The following is an 18,651-nucleotide window of genomic DNA, read 5'->3' on the forward strand; positions in this document are numbered from 1 at the left end:
AGAGGAGTTAACTCACTGAATGTGAGGGAGCATCTGTCCGAGAGGTTGATACTTCTCCTCACTGGCATGGGACTTGATAACTATGTAGATTTATAGTGGTATAAGAAGTGTGATGTGCTGCAAAAGGCCGCCCAGGGCACCAAAGAGGCTTTAGAGGAAGGTTGATGACACCTGCCGGGGCACTGAAGAGCAACCAGGCACACCAGTGCGTGGCAGGGTGGTTGCAAGCCTGTAGCTTTCCTGTGGAAGGAAAGCAGCGAGCAGTAGCAAGTGGCTGGGCACACCCTGGCTTTGATAGCTACAGATGGAGACCTAAAAGATTGCAGGGCCACAGTCCAACACCAGCACATGTAAAATAAGGCTCAGGATTTAGATAACTCTGTTCCAGCATACTGACGTGCGTGGCCACAGTCCAAGTCCAACACATGCAAAATTAGTTTCAGGATCATTCCAGCATACTGAAGCCTATGCCTAAACCAGTTATTGCCACAAGCTCAGCTAAATCAGAGGAGAGCGTTCAAAATAGTGGGGTTTTATCCTTTTTATTTTTTTTACCGGGATTGTTCAGATGAAAAATTTTCGCAGTAGAAAAGGGAAACTGGATTATTGATATATCAGCTCCATAGGCAGCATTTCATATTTTTATAGCCCACAAATGGCATGTTATAGTATCAGTGTACTTTAAGGCTATTTTACGAAACATGGATACAGGTTGACCTAGTAATGTACTTTTTGAGATACATCATGTGTATAAAAAAATTAATGAGCCCATTCATGTAATACCATGTTTAAAGACATCATGGTCTCAGTCTGGCCACAATACACTGTTAATCCAATGAGGTAAAAAACACCAAACAGTTAAAGGATCCCTTCTTACGATTAGAAATAATGAGTATTTTTCAGTTACAGCAAAACTCATGTAATTAACATATTTTATTTATAGAAAAAGTGTGCTGGTAAAATAGATGCAGCATTTCAGATTTCATTTCATTTTTCAGTTGCTCATAAGTATTTCTTCAAGTGTGGCTCGTTTTTTGTGATATGGTGAAAGAAGTTGGAAATTATACTGAGGTATCAAAGTAGTTAAATGGAAGAAAATGTATTTACAGAGGTATTTTTGTTAGCTCAGATCAGTCATTCAGTGCGAAGGCAGCACTGGAAAGTAAAAAGTATGAAAATCCAGATCCTGGAAAAGACTGTATTGTCGTAGTCTGTCCAAATGCTGTAACACACACTGTGACATTATTCGCTTTTTGGAGACTCTGTCAGCACCTCGGTAATCAGTCAGCTGTAAATGGGATGACCATCTTTAACTCTTTCTCATTTCGTTGAGGGGGAAATTAGTGATTTCGCTACCTGTACAGTTGTTTTTACGTGACTGATTCTGCTGGTTTCTTTCTTGCTGGCATCTACAGAAAGATTTTCCTGTGACATTTTAAATAATTTACATTTTTCTTCATTAGAACGAATTTTTATAAAATCTGATCACGCGCTATCGGCAATTCTAGGCTAATTTTGCCAACCTGTAATAAGATAATAATAACAAAAAGCAGTTTTCTTAATCAATAGCGTGCGAAAACTTCTCAACTGATGCCCTGAGAGCTACTTTACAATGTAGGCAAGTCTTTGGTTCTGGCTTGTTTGGTTTTTGGATTTGTTTAAGCTCAGCAACTCAGGGCAAAACTTGGCTAGTGTAAATATTTCCATACAAGTACTCAGAAGATTTTAAAAGATAATGGATTTTGAAAATTACGTGGAGCTGGGTGTAAATTTGTGCCTCTGAAAGTGTCGTGGACTCTGCATTGTTGGGCACATGGGAAGAACTTAGAGAAAATGGGTACAATACCACTCTCTTCCACCTAGACTCACTGTCTTTCCTACGGTTTACTGACACCATCTTGGTTTTCTTCATAGTGTAGCCTGTACACTGTAGCAAACGGTTCTGTTTGTCTCACGGGTAGTTGAGCAGTTTTAGATCGAGGTCATAATGCAGTACACCTCACCTGTTTGGTTTATAGCTATATAGAGATTCTAACGTGAGGAAGAAACAGGGTAGGTATGGAAGCAAGAAGAAGGCAATATATTTGTTCGCTGAAGTCCAGTTAATGGTTATTTTAGTTGATTAGCTAGCAACTTCATTTTCTCCCTTGTGAAATTGCCTCCACAGATCCTCACTTCTGGAGCTTAATCAGCAGCAGCAATCCATCCCAGGAGTGGGAGATCAGGAGTACTTAATTAAAGAGGGACTGTAAGGCAGCTCTCCCAAATCGGTTATCTGATCTAGCCTTGGCATCAGGAGAGCCATGCTAGGTAAAAGTGTTTATCAAGCTCCATGTAGCCACTCTGCAAATCTCAGAGATGGGAATATGATGCAGACAGCCTGTAGAAGCTGCTATAACCTGAGTAGTATGGGCTTTAAGGCCATCTGGTACCTGAACACCTGCCTGCAAATAACACATACAAATCCAAAAGATGGTCCAGTTGGATAGTTTCTCTGCTTAGATTCCTCACTGGAATTTTCTCCAAAAGCAGTAAACAATCTGTGTGAAGTGTGGAAAGACCTCATCCTCTCTGGTCAGTAATCAAGTGCCCTTTTCAAATCTAAGTGATGGGATCAAAGCTGACACAGGTGAGTCGAGGGTTTGGGTAAGGAAACTGGTGAGACTGGCCTACATGAGAATCACAGACTGCTGATGGCATGATCATTTGGTAAAAATCCAGAATATTTTAAGCTTGCTTTTAAAAAAGGAGGTGAAAACGATGGAAAGTATGTCGTACGGAAGGTTTGGGATCTAACGTGGCTACCTCAAGTATAAGTGAACACCAGAGTAAATTTTGAGGATAGATAACAAAGAACATTGGCAAAATACCAAGGAAAGACTCATGAGTACATATTTAAGCCCAGCATTGCTGATCCCAAGAGTAAGTATCTGCGTTGCTTGTAAAGGTACACGTTCTGGCAGCTCAGATGTGCACTTTTGAAGAAAGCATGAACGAGCAGAAGCTCATCCCTGAGAGTAACTGGCATTACATTCAAGATCACAAACAGACCCATTGTTCTCATAAATGATGAAGTACCTCCTCTTCTAAAGCATCCCCTTTTCCTGTGGAAAGATTATATAAGTCTCGTGGAATATCAGGAACCTCATCTGGCAAATTCAGTGGTTTGGCATCTGAAGTGTTTAGATCTATACAGGCAAATTAAGGAAATGGGATTTCAAACCTATGATTTTGGAATATCAGAACTGAAAAAGTAGTGAGGGAGTGGAAGGGGGGAAGAGTCTTGCGTGTGAAGAACTTAGGAAAGAAGATTTTGAAACAAACCAGCAAAAATGATGTTAGAGGGAACGAGGTGGTGATCCGTGGTCATTTGCTGCAAGGTCAGCTCTTATGAGGTAGCTGGACATTCTTGGTTCCAGTGGTGATATCGTAAAAGTGAAGACTTTAACCAAGACAAGCACTGTCGTGGCCATGCTCTGAGTATTTCTGGTGTTTGTTGACTTCACTGAAGGACTGAACGGGTCTGACTGCATAAATTGCAACTTGCACCTTTTAATTACAGCTTTTGTGCATGTGCGTGTGATGTTAGAATGGCCTTTAAAGGCCTGAGCACTGGAAGAGGATGAAGAAGTTGGGTATGCCTGCATGTGCATGTATATAAAAAAAATTCTTCAGTGCTCTTTTCTGTTTCGTTTTGATTCAATTTTATCAAAACTAATATTTCAGTAATATGCTAAGGGGTTGATTCAAATCTGAGTGTTGAAGTTTCACTGAATGCAGTAGGGCTAGAGAGGTATACAGGAGTGAGATTAAAGTTTTGAGTTTGCTTCCTTCTCATGCTGAGCTCAGAATACGTGTGATGGTTTGCAGGATAATATTTAACTATAATCTTCTTGAGGCATGGACTGCATTCCGTTGATTTGGTACAACCAAACTCAGTACTGCTGATAAATAAAATAATACAGAAAATTAACTATTTTCTGTTTTATTAACAATTTGCATTTCCTATAGTATTTCATTTTAAATAAGTATAAAATCATACCCTCAAATGGTAAGATGTAATTGCTGATCATGTATCTCTTTGTTCCAGACACTTTTATAAAAGTGTATGTATTATGTATGATGTGACCTTCAAATGTCATGAATGCGTTGTGCAATAAACTGTCAATATTTGTGGCTATAAGGTACTAGATGACTTTTACAATAATTGGAACAGCTTTATTAAAAGCTTGGATCACTCAGCTGGTTAAAGAGAAAGACACAGGCCAACGTTCATCTGGGAGTTTTCTTCTGCCAACTGTTAAATGAAAGATACTGTAAGGTGCTTAAGATGTCTTCTTTCTTTTTTTAAAAAAAATAGAGTTAGAAAGATCTCATGCAAAAAATGTTCTCTCCAAAATATCTGGATTTTTAGATACACTAAATTTTCAGTCCAAACTGAGCTTTGTAAGTTAACGGCAAATAACCAACCCTATTTTTAAAGTACTACATCTGATTGTCTGTGTCTTTTGGTCATAGGCTTCTTCAAACAAATCAGGCAGCTAAAATTATGTACTCAGAGACTGTGTTTGAACCTTGATTGTCTTAAAAGGTTTTAAAACAATTTGAAAAGTAAGACTGCTATAAACTCTGTAGGGAATTTGATTAAAATAAAAGAAGAGGATAAACATTTTGTGATGAACACAAGCTTGGTTTTTGTTGAGTGTCTATTGCTGCCTCTGTGCTGTACACCCAGCCTCTTGCATGTGTCTCTGAACGTGTGCCCGGTGAAAAGCATTCGGATAAAACCAACATTCGCATATGTGCAGCAGCATCATGCAAAAGCGTTTTGCACCCATGGGGTGTGAGAAAGACCAGTCTTCACGTGCGTCCTGCATCCCAGGTATTGGGCTTAAGGTGTAAGCTGCTCCCAAGTCACCAGCCTACCAGTTACTAAGAAATTGCTTAGGATATTTTGACTCCTTTTCTCTCGTGGTTGAAATAACACTGAGAGAGCTCCTCTGTATTGTCCGAGGTATTGCTGTGACTGCCATTTACCTGCTTCTAAAAGTTGTAAATCTTACCTCATATCAAAGCGTGTGGGTATTTTGCTTTAGTGTAATTTTGATTGTATTTTCAATTTACATCTGCTAATGCATTAGTCAGTAGCAGAGGCAGGGCAGTTTGCGCCTTCGGTTTGCCTGTGTCAGAGGGCTGAGTGGGAAGTCTGATGTCAGAAGCGGTATCTTTTTATTTACCAGTGGAACCTTTGGTATAATCTCTATTTCTGACCATACAAACAATGTGAACTCTGCGTTCTCACTAGCAGGCCTCCTTTCCAATTCTCTTCTAAAATAGCTCTCTGTTTAAACAAATTCTCTGCCAATCCATATTAATGCCTAACAGTTTAAGATTCCCATATATGGTCATTATAAAACCTAAATCCTTGATGAAACAATAGAGACAGCAAGTTTTCCTGACCTAAGACATTCGCAACTCTTTCCAGAGGCCTAAAATATAACTGTAGTATTTAGTAATATTAGACTCGTTTTAAGCCATGAACTTCACTGGCAAAAAAAGTATAGTGACATCTGTTAACAGGATTCTGAATTCAAATTATAAGCACTGGGCCAGATTCTGTTCTCATTTACTCAAGACATACTTATTGCAGGTACTTCAGGTAGCTGGAAAAATATGGTTAACTATATCCCTAATTATATTCCTGTTTTCCACTATTTTCGGTATTATTAAAGCTTTCTCTAAGGAATAGGCAACAAAGTAAAGCATGTTTTCCCAGAAACTTTGCATATCCTCTGCTCCCTCCCAGGGAGTGAGGCGGTCAAGTCCAGGAACACTTGCGTAAAGGCGGCAGCAGTGACAGGATTAATGCACTGAAGATCTTCTAATTCCCTTCTTGACATTAGATTCAAGATATAATTTTTTCCCTGACACAGGATGGGCTAATCTGGATGTTTTACAGACCATCAGAAAATAACTGTGGTCACTACCACTTCTGCCCCATGTTTCATTAATTTTACAGACAGCGCTAAAGAACTACAGATATTTTGAATTTCAGAAATAGTGAAAACCTTGGGTTGCGTGCAGCTTTAAAGGTTTCTGGCCACGATTTCAAAGGGTTCTTTAATAATGTTCTTTAAAAGATGTACAAGAACAAACACATACTTGTAAGTGTGATTACCTATTTTGTGAGCTGATTATCTTCTCCGTGTGATTGCCTGGTTTGGGCTAATTTGGCAATCCCCGTGTTGACGAATTCCGACTGACTCCATTGATAACGCAGTCTGCGTGAGGACTGCAATTTAGTTCCTTTGAACATCAAAGTGCCTCTGTGCATCCCTGCACTTTCACATACAGGCAACAACTAAACACTCTGGGAAAATTTATGGGGCATGTATGTAGATGCTCCTTCGAAAATTTGGCTGCTGAGGTCGGTGCTGCTACCTAACCAACTGAAAACAGGCTTCTTTTTACAAAAGCACTCAATCCTTCTCTCATCACGTTATAGACTCCAACCAAACAGGCAGGTGAGTCTACAGAACATGTATGGAAATACCAAATATTCTTTTTTTTCGCTCTTCATATGACTGGCTAGATATTTTCTGCTTTGAGCACACAGATTCACTATCTACCTAAATTTGTCTTCTCTTTTCTGGAAGTGTCCGATGAAGTTGGCATTGTGCCTCTGTAGCATCTCTGTCCGTGCGCTGAGGGCACTGCCAGCTGTGGCACTGGCTCATTTCTGGGTAGATCACTTCTGCTATCTAGCTGATACCTGCTGTAAAAAAGAATTCACTGATGTGTTTCTCACTTTTAACCTGCTACTGTAAAAGGGCTCCTGGCTCAAAACTGTTTGTTGGGATTATCCGGCTCTGTGAAAATTCCCTTTCTAGGTACTGTGGTACTACATGGGTCATCTCCATGACAGGCAAGGAGCGGTGGCTTTTTGTCCCTCCTCTCCTGAGAAGTGGGCATTTGTCTGAAGAAGGGCTAGTCCTTCCAATGCTGATCTTATGTATTGCTTAAGTTTAATTTCAGACTGCGTGGCAAATAGATTTGCTCACATTTTGGCCAAATAGGCTCTTTGGTTGTGTCTAATCTCCACCTTCTGTTACAGGCGTAACTTTCTTTCCTTGTGTTTGTCCCATGGGAACATGTGTACAGTTGGTTGTTAAGTGTAGCTGGTACACAAGAGATGTCCCTGTCGTGCCACCCCCGAAGCTGCTTCACGGCTGAATTGCTGTGCATCCTGTGCCGTGGAGCAGGATCTGCCTGCCCAGCAGGTACAGCGTACGTAGCAGCTGGAGGTCTCACAGCTGTTGCCGCTTTCTTACACTGACACCAAGACCGGTGTCATGCGTAGAGCTGAATGTCGCTTTTTGCACTTCTGTTCATGACTTTTGCTGTGAGCAGATGCTTTCAAAGTGAGAGGAAAGCTCAACGACAGTAAGTTCAGAGGCAAGGCTCGGAAGCCTTACATCTAGCACATACATCTATACAGTATTTTACGCTGTGCTCTATTATTTCCTGCACTTGAATCAGGAAAGATGGGAATGGGCAGGAAGACATTCAGGACGTAGACCTGCCTATAATGGAAGTAGACAGTAAAAAAAGCAGTCTAATCTTACATGCATCAAGTGCACATCATGTAGACCACATAACTCAGTGAACCACAACGGCTGTAAGATAAGTAACTGTTCTCTTTCCTTCCTGATCTTTTATCCTCAGAATTGAGAGCCCAAAACCCATAGCTCAAATCTCGAGTAAATCATAAATTAAATTAAATTGCTGGGGCTAATCCTAGTTCTGCAGGTCTGTAAAATGTTGCTACAGTTTTGCACAATTTAACAGAACTGAGAGTTCCTGCTCAGGAAAGGGTCTCATAAGCGGGAGAATGGGGACATCAGAGGTGCAGAATATGTGATTATTGGTAGTGCTGAAGAATTTTAATTCCCCACATACACTGTTGGCATAGTCTGTATTTGCCAGTTTGCTTCTTAACTTTTTCCTTGCCAATCTCTTCTCCTTCTTCTGTGTCGCTTTTTTCCTCCTTCGCTTTCCATAGATTGCTTTAAAAGACTTGGTATAAAAAAACCCTTGGTAGCGGACTCAGAGAGACTTAAATGCATTTTTAAAGTTAAGCACATTTTAAATTTAAGTTTCTTGGCAAATAGGTTCGATTTGCCAATATGGGGCCCGAGTAAGAAGTTGGGGTAGCATTTGATGGGGAGAGTTGGCAGCCTTGAACATATCTTTTCATTGTTTGAAATAAAAGAACTTAGATGTAAAGCTGCTCATTCAGGTAGCGATGGCCTCCAGCGCTTCGGTGGGCTTTGTAGGCAAAGGAATTCAAAAGAAAACCCCTCAGCCCAGCTTTAAAGTCTTAAGAATGCTTTCACTGTGGGAAGAAAAATTCTTCAAGGTAAGGCCCCTGTTGGAGCAAAGCCTTTGGAGCTATCTACTGTATGTCTACTTAAACCTAAAAGAAAACTCTTCAGACCACCCACATCTTTCTTTGCTTCATTGTTGTTTTCAGTTTGCTTTTTCAGAGGGATTAGTGCTAGAGTAAACTCCATTGCCTTGCTGCCTTGAAAAAATTCAATTTTGTGTAAAGTGAAAATTAGACTCTTAAATCTGCAAAGCGAGCTGTTTATCTTACAAATTTATTCTTTTTCATTGGGCCACACATATTCTAGATAGAAAGATAAAAGGCAAATGGATAACAGGCCATCATTTAGAGTGACATATAGCAAAACATAACTAGTAGACTTATTCGGTAAATTCCTCCTGAGTGGCTTGTTAGCTTTATCTATATATTTATCTATAATGCTCATATAGTATTTATTGAAAACCAAAATAAAATCCTGCACTTTATCATTTTACATTCTGTATTTTGCACTTCAGAAAAATATTTTTGCACTCAAGAACTCATTTTTTTTTCCCAGAGCAGCTTATGACATGATTATACACAACTTTTGAGGAGAAAAAAAGGGGAAAACCTAAACTCTTTAGGGAGATTGGAATTATGGACTTGCACCTATATATGGTTTCCCAGACTCTTAGAGACAAAATAAACTCCTGCAGTATGCTACTTTACATATTTGTGAATAATTCTAAATGACAGTTACTAGCTTTCTAACTCAAATATTGTGCTTTAACGCTGCAGTCTAAGGACAGTCAGAAAATGTTGAACAAGAATGTGATGTGAAAACTCACGTTTTGCCTTTTGAAAACTAGCCATAGCTTGATTACATTCATAACTAAGATACACATTTACATATATTTTTTTATCACTCTATCATCCCCTTCTTTCAGCTTTTAGTGAAATAGGGACCATTTTATAATAAATAATGTAATGCCTGTCAGCGTTACCTGTTCCAGAAACGTGGTATTGGGGTCTCTGCTACTGCCTGAATAGTTTTTATTAGAGCCAAATGTTTAAGTCGTTCTTATGTCCCATCACTTGCATTTAAAAGGCAATGCTGTGTAAACCGCACTATGTTTCCTGACAGCTTTGGTTACGTATCAAATGGGTAAAGACAGAATATTTTTAGTCAGTAGTTTACGGCTGAAATAATCAAGACTCTGCATGCAGATTTTAACCGTATGCTCCCCACCTGAACAAAACCCGGATAGCTCAGCTTTTGCGTAGGGGTGTCACGACGTGTCCATGTGTATTGCACCTCTGTGGCATGCCAGTAGCATACATCCAGTTCAGAATTTCAACATTTGGCATGGTACTTTTTGGTGAAATCATGAATTGATACATACATGTGATATTGCATGACGCTGTAAGTACCATAGATGAGTCTTGTGTGGTTTGAATAATGATTTTTTTAAAAGGTGCTACATTTTTGCCATTTTTCTGTCAGTCTTTTGTAAGTTATTTTGTTCATAGCCTACTTGGATACTAGCAGCTTATTCAAGATGGCTGAGAATGACTTTTTCTTTCTATCAGGAGAGAGAAGAGATGTCCTGGAGTCTCACCCATGGTATTCTAGAATGGTATCTTAGAATCATAGAATGCTTTGGGTTGGAAGGGACCTTCAAAGAAGTCGAACCCCCTGCAGTGAGCAGGGACATCTTCAACTACAGCAGGTTGTCCAGAGCCCCGTCCAACCTGCCCTTGGATGTTTCCAGGGATGGGGCATCTACCACCTCTCTGGGCAACCTGTGCCAGCGTTTCACCACCCTCATTGTTAAACGTTTCTTACTTACATCTAGTGTGAATCTCTCTCTTTTAGTTTAAAACCATCACCCTTGTCCTGTCGCAAGAGGCCCTGCTGAAAAGACTGCCCCCACCTTCCTTATGGCTCCCTCTAAGTACTGAAAGGCTGCATTCAGTAAGGTCTCCCTGGAGCCCTCTCTTCTCCGGGCTGAACAACCCCAACTCTCTCAGCCTGTCCTCAGAGCAGAGGTGCTCCAGCTCTCTGATCATTTTTGTGGCCCTCCTCTGGACCTGCTCCAACTGGTTCATGTCCTTCTCATGCTGAGGGCTACAGAGCTGGGTGCAGGACCCCAGGTGAGGATTCACCAGCGCAGAGTGGAGCAGCAGAATCACCTCTCTTGACCTGCTGGCCATGCTGCTTTTGATACAGCCCAGGATATGGTTGGCTTTCTGGGCTGCAAGAATTACGGTGCAAAGAGTAAGCATAGTTGTGAGCAGGGAGGGAGAAACCTTGGGAGCTGCCAGTGAGAGGGAAAAGGAATTCCCCTTCATGTGAACATTTTTTTTCATTGCCTTACCCGTGATATTAGGTCACTCTCTAGGTCATGTGTTGTAACTCCAATGCTGAAATGTTGCAGAAGGAAGTTGATTAGCTTTGTGTGTAGACATCATCACTGCTGTTGGACACCCCGTCACTGCAGTTCTGTTGTTTTAGGAGGTTTTAATGTACTGATGCAAACTTTTTCCCTCTAAAAGCATACAGATTTTCACAATACTTACAAATTAAATAGATTCAACAAAACAACGGTCTAAAACTTTTGGGGGAAAAATTAATAGGAACTAAGCAAAAGAAGAAACCAAACCAGCTGCTGACACAGCTGTTTCTTTTCTTGTATAATTCAGTTCAATATAAAGGTACCATATGCTGCTTAAAATGATGATAGAAAAGATGAAATAATTTAAGACAATAACAAGAAAATAGATGAATTGTCAGCATTCTGTCAGATTTAAAGAATGAAATAGACAGGTGTAGTATTGACATGTTTAACTTTATGTTGTGTTAGCAGTTTTAGTGAGAACAACTTCTGACACGTGCTGAAGTGATGTGAGAACGTTTCTGTGTTGCAGACATTGGAGAAGAAGCTGGGAGATCTGTAGGAGTCCAGCAGCCAGCTTTACTGAGAGACAGGAGCCTTGGTTCTGCCATGAAAGACTGCCCATATTGTGGAAAGACTTTCAGAACATCACATCACTTAAAGGTCCACTTGAGAATACATACAGGTGAGAGGAACAAGTGAGCGCAGCGCTGTCGACACATGCCATGTGGGGGTGGGGGGTTAACATAATATGTGGCTAGGGCCTTAATTCCCAGAGTAGATTTGGACTCATTAGTTGGAGAAAGTCTTTTGAGAAAGATATATGACAGTCTTAAATAAAAGCACAAGGAATGTGTTGTTGGATAAAGACTTTAATAGAATGATCTTTTCCCAGTTGAGGTTATTTCTGTCTCCTTCCCTGCTTCATCACTGTTTCCTTCAATTACCCTTGTCCTTCAATAGACATAAGCCTATTGGTTTCAGACTTAGTTATACTAACTGCTTCAAAGGCCTTCCTTAGCATCTGCTTAGGGAGTCTGTGTGTTTTTCTGAGTTACTATTTTTGTTCCATTTCGCATGCTCATTTTTAACTTCTCACTGTTCATATGAATACATCAGCTTCATCGATCTGCCTTTTTTTTTTTCTTCACTAGAACTCACCATACTTAGTACTTGTAAGGAGTAAACTTACCATGCTTTGTACTGTGGTAAAACTTATGATGTTTTATTTTAATAACAATCACAGCATTTCTACCCTACGGAGACTTGCTACCGGTCTGGAATCTAGCTGTATTTTGGTGCATCACTCACCGGGTGGGTGCTGTCCGTAACAGTAAACTATAACCCTCCTTTAAACACCTTGTTTGCTTACAAGTACCTATGTGCACAGTAAGGTTCATGTAGAGACACAGCATATGTTTAAGGAGATGTACTCTATCCATGATTAAAATCTGACACACACTGTTGATATCCTCAGGTCCTGTGGCATCACTAAGAATTCTGTATGTGGCCAACGTGATACTGTTTTCTTCCAAGTTTGAGATGGCTTTGGGAGAGTATGCAAAACTGGAGATTTAGGACACATCTCTTCGGAAACATAGTGGTCACTGTAATTGTGGAGTCATTTTCTTTTTAAACCATTTTAAATGAATTTCAGAATTTTAATGCTACTTTTTAAATTGATAGGTAAAATAAATTGCATGAAGAACTACTCTCCAGTTGTACTTTCTACCTGAAAAAATTCTCTTTTAACTTATATTTTACTAAAGTACTGGACAAGCATTTTCCTCCTTTCCCAAAACCAGCAGTCGTGTTTCTTATATGTGCTTGTCCAGAGGTAATCCCTAATGCTGGGTTTGCAAATGTCAGACCAGACTTTAAAAAATTCAAAATGAAGGCTGCCTATTATTTATTGTTGAGATGGGAAAGTCTGTTCATTGTAGTTTTTATTCTTCTTTCTTTGGATTGTGGAGTAGGAGTATACCCCACTGGTTTGATCTGAATTTTAAAATTTGGCTCTCTAATGGAGTTTAGTTGGGATCGCAAACCATTTAGGGCAGGAATACTATTTTCTGTGTGTTGGACTTGATAAAAAAAAAAACAAACCAAAAATACCCACAGTGAAAACCCTATTTATGTGCACTCTAATGTAATAAAACTAAATAAATGATAGTTATTTTATTGGAAAGTAATCTTTTAACTATGAGGTTTAAACAGTTTGACATTTTTGCTGTTGGAGATACAAAGAAAAATTCTTTAAAATTCTTTAAAATGAACCCACCACCTCCGTTTGCTTTATTATAGAGTGGTCATTTTGTTCTTGTTTTAAAGATGGCAGTGGTCACACATTTGGTATTTGGGGCTTAGAACTAATGGAAAGTAATTAACTGCAGTGGAAATATTCCATAAAACTTGCATATTAAAACTGACTAAATAAAGTTATTACAAGAAAGCATAAACCATGTATAAAATAACAAAAAAAGAATATATCATACAGACTGTAGAAACAGCATTTGCAATATATTTAAAAATCATTATAATGTTAAAATAGATAAAGATCAATTTCCGTTAGGTTGAGAACAAAGTATTCGTAAATAATGATGAGTATATTTAAATGGAGCCATGTTTTACATATTAGAATAATCCTAATAAATACTATAAAAATGTAAATCGGCAAATTACTAGAGTTATTAAATGAAAATTAAGTTGCTTTGCCGTAAATGGAAATTATGTAATAGATATCAGTTACTAAACAAATATTGGTTAGCTCATACTTATCAGGGACAGTTTTCTGCCTTTTATGTCACAGTCTGTCTTTATTATACGCCTGGATCATATAACTGACTGATAAAAAACACTTTACTGTGTTTCTCCACTACATTAACTCAATTACTGTTCTTGTTCTCACAGCACCTGTTTGTTAGAGATGAGCTCAAGCAGTTCAGCAGAAGTCGGGTTCCTTCGAACATCTGTGTGTTTGGAGGCACACGCGTAGGTTGGTTTGGTGCGCGTGCCAAGACAAGACCCAAAGTCTGATCCAGCCAGGGGGTGCTTCTGTGGCAATTGGCCCAAAAAAGCTGGAGCAGCCATTTAATCCTCCACAAGAGGAGGAAGCTGTGCTCTGTTTTAGAAGAATTAGCTAGTGATTTGGGTTGCCTCTTTTTTTGGTAAGATATTTCAGGCTTGCAACATTCTCCACGCTGAGTCTCAGTTTCTGTGTAGTTTGCTATTGTGCAATAAGCTTCTGAAGGAAAAAAAATTCATGTTTTTATTTAGCACACTCAGTTGAGTCCCAACGCACAGTTGTAGAGGATTTTTCTTCTTATCTAATTCAATGATATTGCAAGAGATTTAAGGGGAAGATGGTAAGATACGATAAGAAGAGAAAGGCGTAATTATGTGAAATCAGTTTCTTGTCTTTCTTGCTCTAAAAACAGTTGAAGGACAAGACAGTTCTTTAGTATGACCCCGAGAGAAGAGAAGAACTCTCAGGGCAAAATGCTTCAGAGCCTCGGGGCTTTGAGAGGACAGACAGAACTCTTCAGCCCTGCTAGCTGACCAGTGAATAGAGGGAGGCTGGGTGGTTCCGCTGCTTCAGAGCCTGGAACTTCCGCTCACACCACCTCACTGCGTGGAGGCACAGCGAGAAGGCGAAGCACGTATATGCACCAGTAGTGCATAGTAGACCTGTAGGTGGACGGGCTGCTTTGTGACTCAGCTTCCTGGTTATAAAATAAAATATAATACAGCTGAGAAGGTTATCACGCAGAAGGCTTAGAGAAGAAGAAAACCATCTAAGTATCTCAGAGCCATAACGTGCCATTTGCAGACGCTTCCAGAGTTTCCATTTCTCCCCTCTGGGGTCAGCAGCTTAAGGTTCTTTCATTCGGGGAACAAAGCATTTTCTTTATGTTCTTGAGCACTCCTAATTCCCACTGCAATCAAATAAATGGGTATGCTTTTTACTTTACGTGCCTAGGCCTTTGGACTACACAGAAACAGTTAAGTGTAAAATATTTAAACTTCCTACTTTCTACCTTTGGCAAGGGACACATTCGTTATGCAGGAGCCAGTTTCAGGTTAGCTCTAGCACCTCTCTGCACCTTGAGTTAGGACTCAGGAGCTACTGCAGATGCAGACCCGTTTGGGTTGGTGTAATCATTACGTGCTCAGGTATATTCCCAACGTCATTGGCACAGTTAAATCACCTGAGTAATGAAAAAAAAATAATGTGCATGATCACACTAGACCCCTGAAGAAGGTTTGGGCCACACTCCACAGAAGAAACTTGAGGAGGAGACGGGAAGAAAAAACTTGGCAGGGATCACTGAGAGTACGTTACGATACGTAGGACACACCTTACGTGTATTAGGTGTATAATATACATTTTCTGCATTTTCCCTTGGAAATGTGACTAGCCAATTTTAAAACTTGCTTAGATGAACTGATGAAATACAGTAAAAATGGTGCTGTTTTAAATGAATTCAATTCACATTTTCTTCCTAAAAAAAGACTGCCTGTTGCCATTCTCTGAAGGCACTTGTAGTGGGATGAGCAATATGAATAATTAAGGAAAATGGGTATGTGTGCTCCAAGAGGAGACAATTTTGGTATTGAACATCCTTTATTCTTACATTTCTAAGATGAACTAAAAGGACTTTTCATTTCTCTAGATTTCTCCAGATTTCCCATCCTTAACATCGTACAGCATGCCTTTTCTCCTGTCTTAATGACATCCCAAACTTTTGTTGAAAATAATTGATTGAATTTAAATTTCCTTAAAAGTTTAAGAGGTAATGTTACAGTATAAATTTCCTACCAAACACTAAGTAGGGAAATATCCATTAGTGAAATTAACTACAGTTTCTAGGTAGCTAACAATGTGCAGTATACAGTAGGGCATGGCTAATGAACACTGCAGTGGGTGATATTTCATTATACAAATTAATGCTCACATTTTAATGGGAAAGTCACATAATGAATCTCAGCTTCAGTGACAGCAATTAGAGACACAGATTGTCCCCTTCTGGACAAGGCACTGTTTAGCAATAAGCAGCTGTGTAAAAAGTCTTCAGGTTTACAACATATATATATGCTTTGGGGGAATTAGCGTACGGTTATATTAATGTACTGAATCTTGCCTACAAAGTAACAGCCATATTTATCTCTCTGCATTTTAACTAGGTAAAGACATGTAAAAGACTAAATAAATACTGCAGATGAGATATAAATAAAGGAAAATATTCAATTACAAAACTTTATAAAAATTAAAATATTTTATTGTAATGCCTAGTGCACAATTGAAAAATCTTTAATAAACTGAGTCAACAGCATCAAAAGTCTGTCTTTTTACAGAGTAGGGGTAGTTTAATCTTACATAATAGGGAAAAATCACTAGTAAAGGAAAGTAGTAAAGAGAAGAAGTTAACTAGTATTTCTGACAAACAGATTAATTGTGTGGTGAAACATGTGCAGGATCCAAAAATAATCCTACAGAACCTTTGATATTCCATTTGGTTTAAAAAGTGTGAAGTGAATTATTAGAATGATAAAAGAAATTACCGTGTAAGAATAGGCATAATAATGAACTAATTAAACCATACAGCAATTCATTTCTAAAATATCTGCTGCACAATGGATAAAATAGGTTATCAATAACTGTTTCAATGGTAAAATAAAAAATGCTGGAAAATGTTTTCAATATTTTCATTAAGCAGTATTCTCTGGAATTAGAAGATGTTTGATTTCATTTGCTTTGCATGAAAGAAAACTACAACTTGTTTAGAACTGTACAGGTTCAAATTACAACTCGCATCGTCCCTGAGTGACTGTCAAAACCCCACTCCCGGCTGCCAAGGCTACTGATGCACAGTCCTCCCCGTAGTGAGGGGCAGAGGGGGACTCTGCAAAACACACGCTCCACAAACAAACTCCTTGAGAAACCTGATTTCAAAAGGAGGGGGAGGCAGGGGAGTGTAGGGTGCAGTACAGATTTTTAAAAGCTGCACGTCATTTTGAAAAATGAATAAAGCAGCCCACATCACTAAATATAAATAGATATTTAAGAAGTACGGAGATTTGATAAGGGAAACTAAAAGTAATAGTAAAAACTATATAACTATATATAAAACTATATATGAAAACTATATGGCTATTAGGGTTATGGAGAACAGGGTAAGATTCTGTATATCTGGTCAGTTTATCTATTGGTATCTTGCTAATACTGGACAAGAATGGATACAAAATTATCAACCATGATATAGAAGACTAAATATTCTTCTGTTCTCAGAAAGAAGCGTGATGGTTATTATAAGTATTTTCCGATGATACAGTTCTGCCATTAAGTAATGAGGCTGTTATGCTGTAGCCCACTACATTTTAATATTTTTTAGAACGAATGAGACTGCATAACTTATAGATAAAGTCGTAAAAACCCTGGCTGAAGAGCTCTCCAAATCATTAAAGTTCATTTAAAAAACCAAGTCTTGGAACACAGAGCAAGTTCCGGAGCACTCATAAGTAGTTAAAAAGCTCTGGCTATTCTAGTATTTCCAAAAAGAAAGAATATTAAGACTTTGATATAAATGGACTATCCTGACAAAAGTTTGGGGTAAAATTACAGAATGAATTTGTTAGCTGATTAAGAATTGGGAACATAGTTAATTCAATTTTATTTTATGAAAGTAAGTTTCTCACTTTCTCTCAAGGCTTGTGAAAGTAGCTTGTTCTAGGTGACAATACCGCCACCATAAAAAAAATCCCCATATACAGAGATGAAGTGGCACATCAACTGGCAGTTCCACAGCAGTGCTTTCAGCTCCATGTATTTGATGTTTCATCATTATTTGGAATAGTATAGAAAATCACTGTTGATAAAATTTACCAATGGCACAAAAATGGTAAGATGCTAAAAATCATGGGGAGGCACTGATTAGTCACTTAGTCAAGTGGGCTCTTTTCCACAATGTGAATTTTAAATCAGCAAAATGTAAAGGGATGAATACTAGAGGCGTTGATGAACCAGGCCTAGGATTATAGCAGAGCAGCAGCAGTATATGTGCTGTTTGTTGACTGCTGTAGCTATGGACATAAACATAGTCTGGGACTGTGTAAGATTAATATCAAGGAGAAATTTCATCAAAGCTTTAGTGGGTACCCATAATTTAAAAGGACATTGAAAAATTGGCAAGGGTGTTCCACTCAATGGTGAGAGAAGGTAGAGAAGGTGAAGAGGTGGCTGGTTTGCCATCTGCAAGTACCTTCCTTTGGGAATAGATCTTTTTATTAAAAATATCTGTTTACTCTAGCAGGGAAAAATGTAGCAATGTTCAGCAGTAGGAAGCAAACCGTGGGCAAATCCGAGCTAGAACTGAGGCACGCATTCTGAGCAGTGAAAATACTTACACAAACACTTTAGCTGGGGACACGTTGGATTCTCCTTCATTGCTGTGGTTGAAACAGCACGTTTAAATTAAAACAAGTAAGTTTTGTTTCAAATTGCAGTTAGGATTTGACGTAGGAATTATCACATGAGGGTCTTTGGCCTGTGTTGTACAACAGATCAGACTGGATGATCATAATTGTTTCTTCTGGCCTTAAAATCTGTTAAGTGTGTTCATAATCTGGCTGTGGTCGCCTTGCACAGCCCACAGCAGATGATCCCTGTGACTAGTGTGAGCAGACTGTGTGCTGAGCAGGACTGGTGATAGCTCGCCTGGATTATACATCCGCGTTGTTTGTACAAACTGCTGTACAAAATAAACCTGTTTCTACTGGGCACATGTCTGTTTCCAGTTACCTACCAAACATGTGTGCAGATTTTACAAGCAGCATTGAATTTTTATTGTTTTACTGTATCCTGCTATAAAATAGTTCTTGTGAGATGTCTTG

The 18,651-nt window shown here is 39.0% G+C and overlaps 1 protein-coding gene across 1 annotated transcript in view; it reads left to right on the forward strand.

The window, feature by feature from the left end:
- The window catches only part of ZNF536 (zinc finger protein 536), a 68,099-nt gene that overhangs the window by 40,750 nt on the left and 8,698 nt on the right, over positions 1-18,651 (forward strand). The window contains exon 2 of the mRNA XM_010145831.1: positions 11,294-11,446. Coding sequence (XP_010144133.1) covers positions 11,294-11,446 — 153 coding nt within the window. The remainder of the gene's footprint in view (positions 1-11,293; positions 11,447-18,651) is intronic.

Source organism: Buceros rhinoceros, unplaced genomic scaffold (genome assembly GCF_000710305.1).
Source record: "Buceros rhinoceros silvestris isolate BGI_N320 unplaced genomic scaffold, ASM71030v1 scaffold14671, whole genome shotgun sequence".
Taxonomy (NCBI): domain Eukaryota; kingdom Metazoa; phylum Chordata; class Aves; order Bucerotiformes; family Bucerotidae; genus Buceros; species Buceros rhinoceros.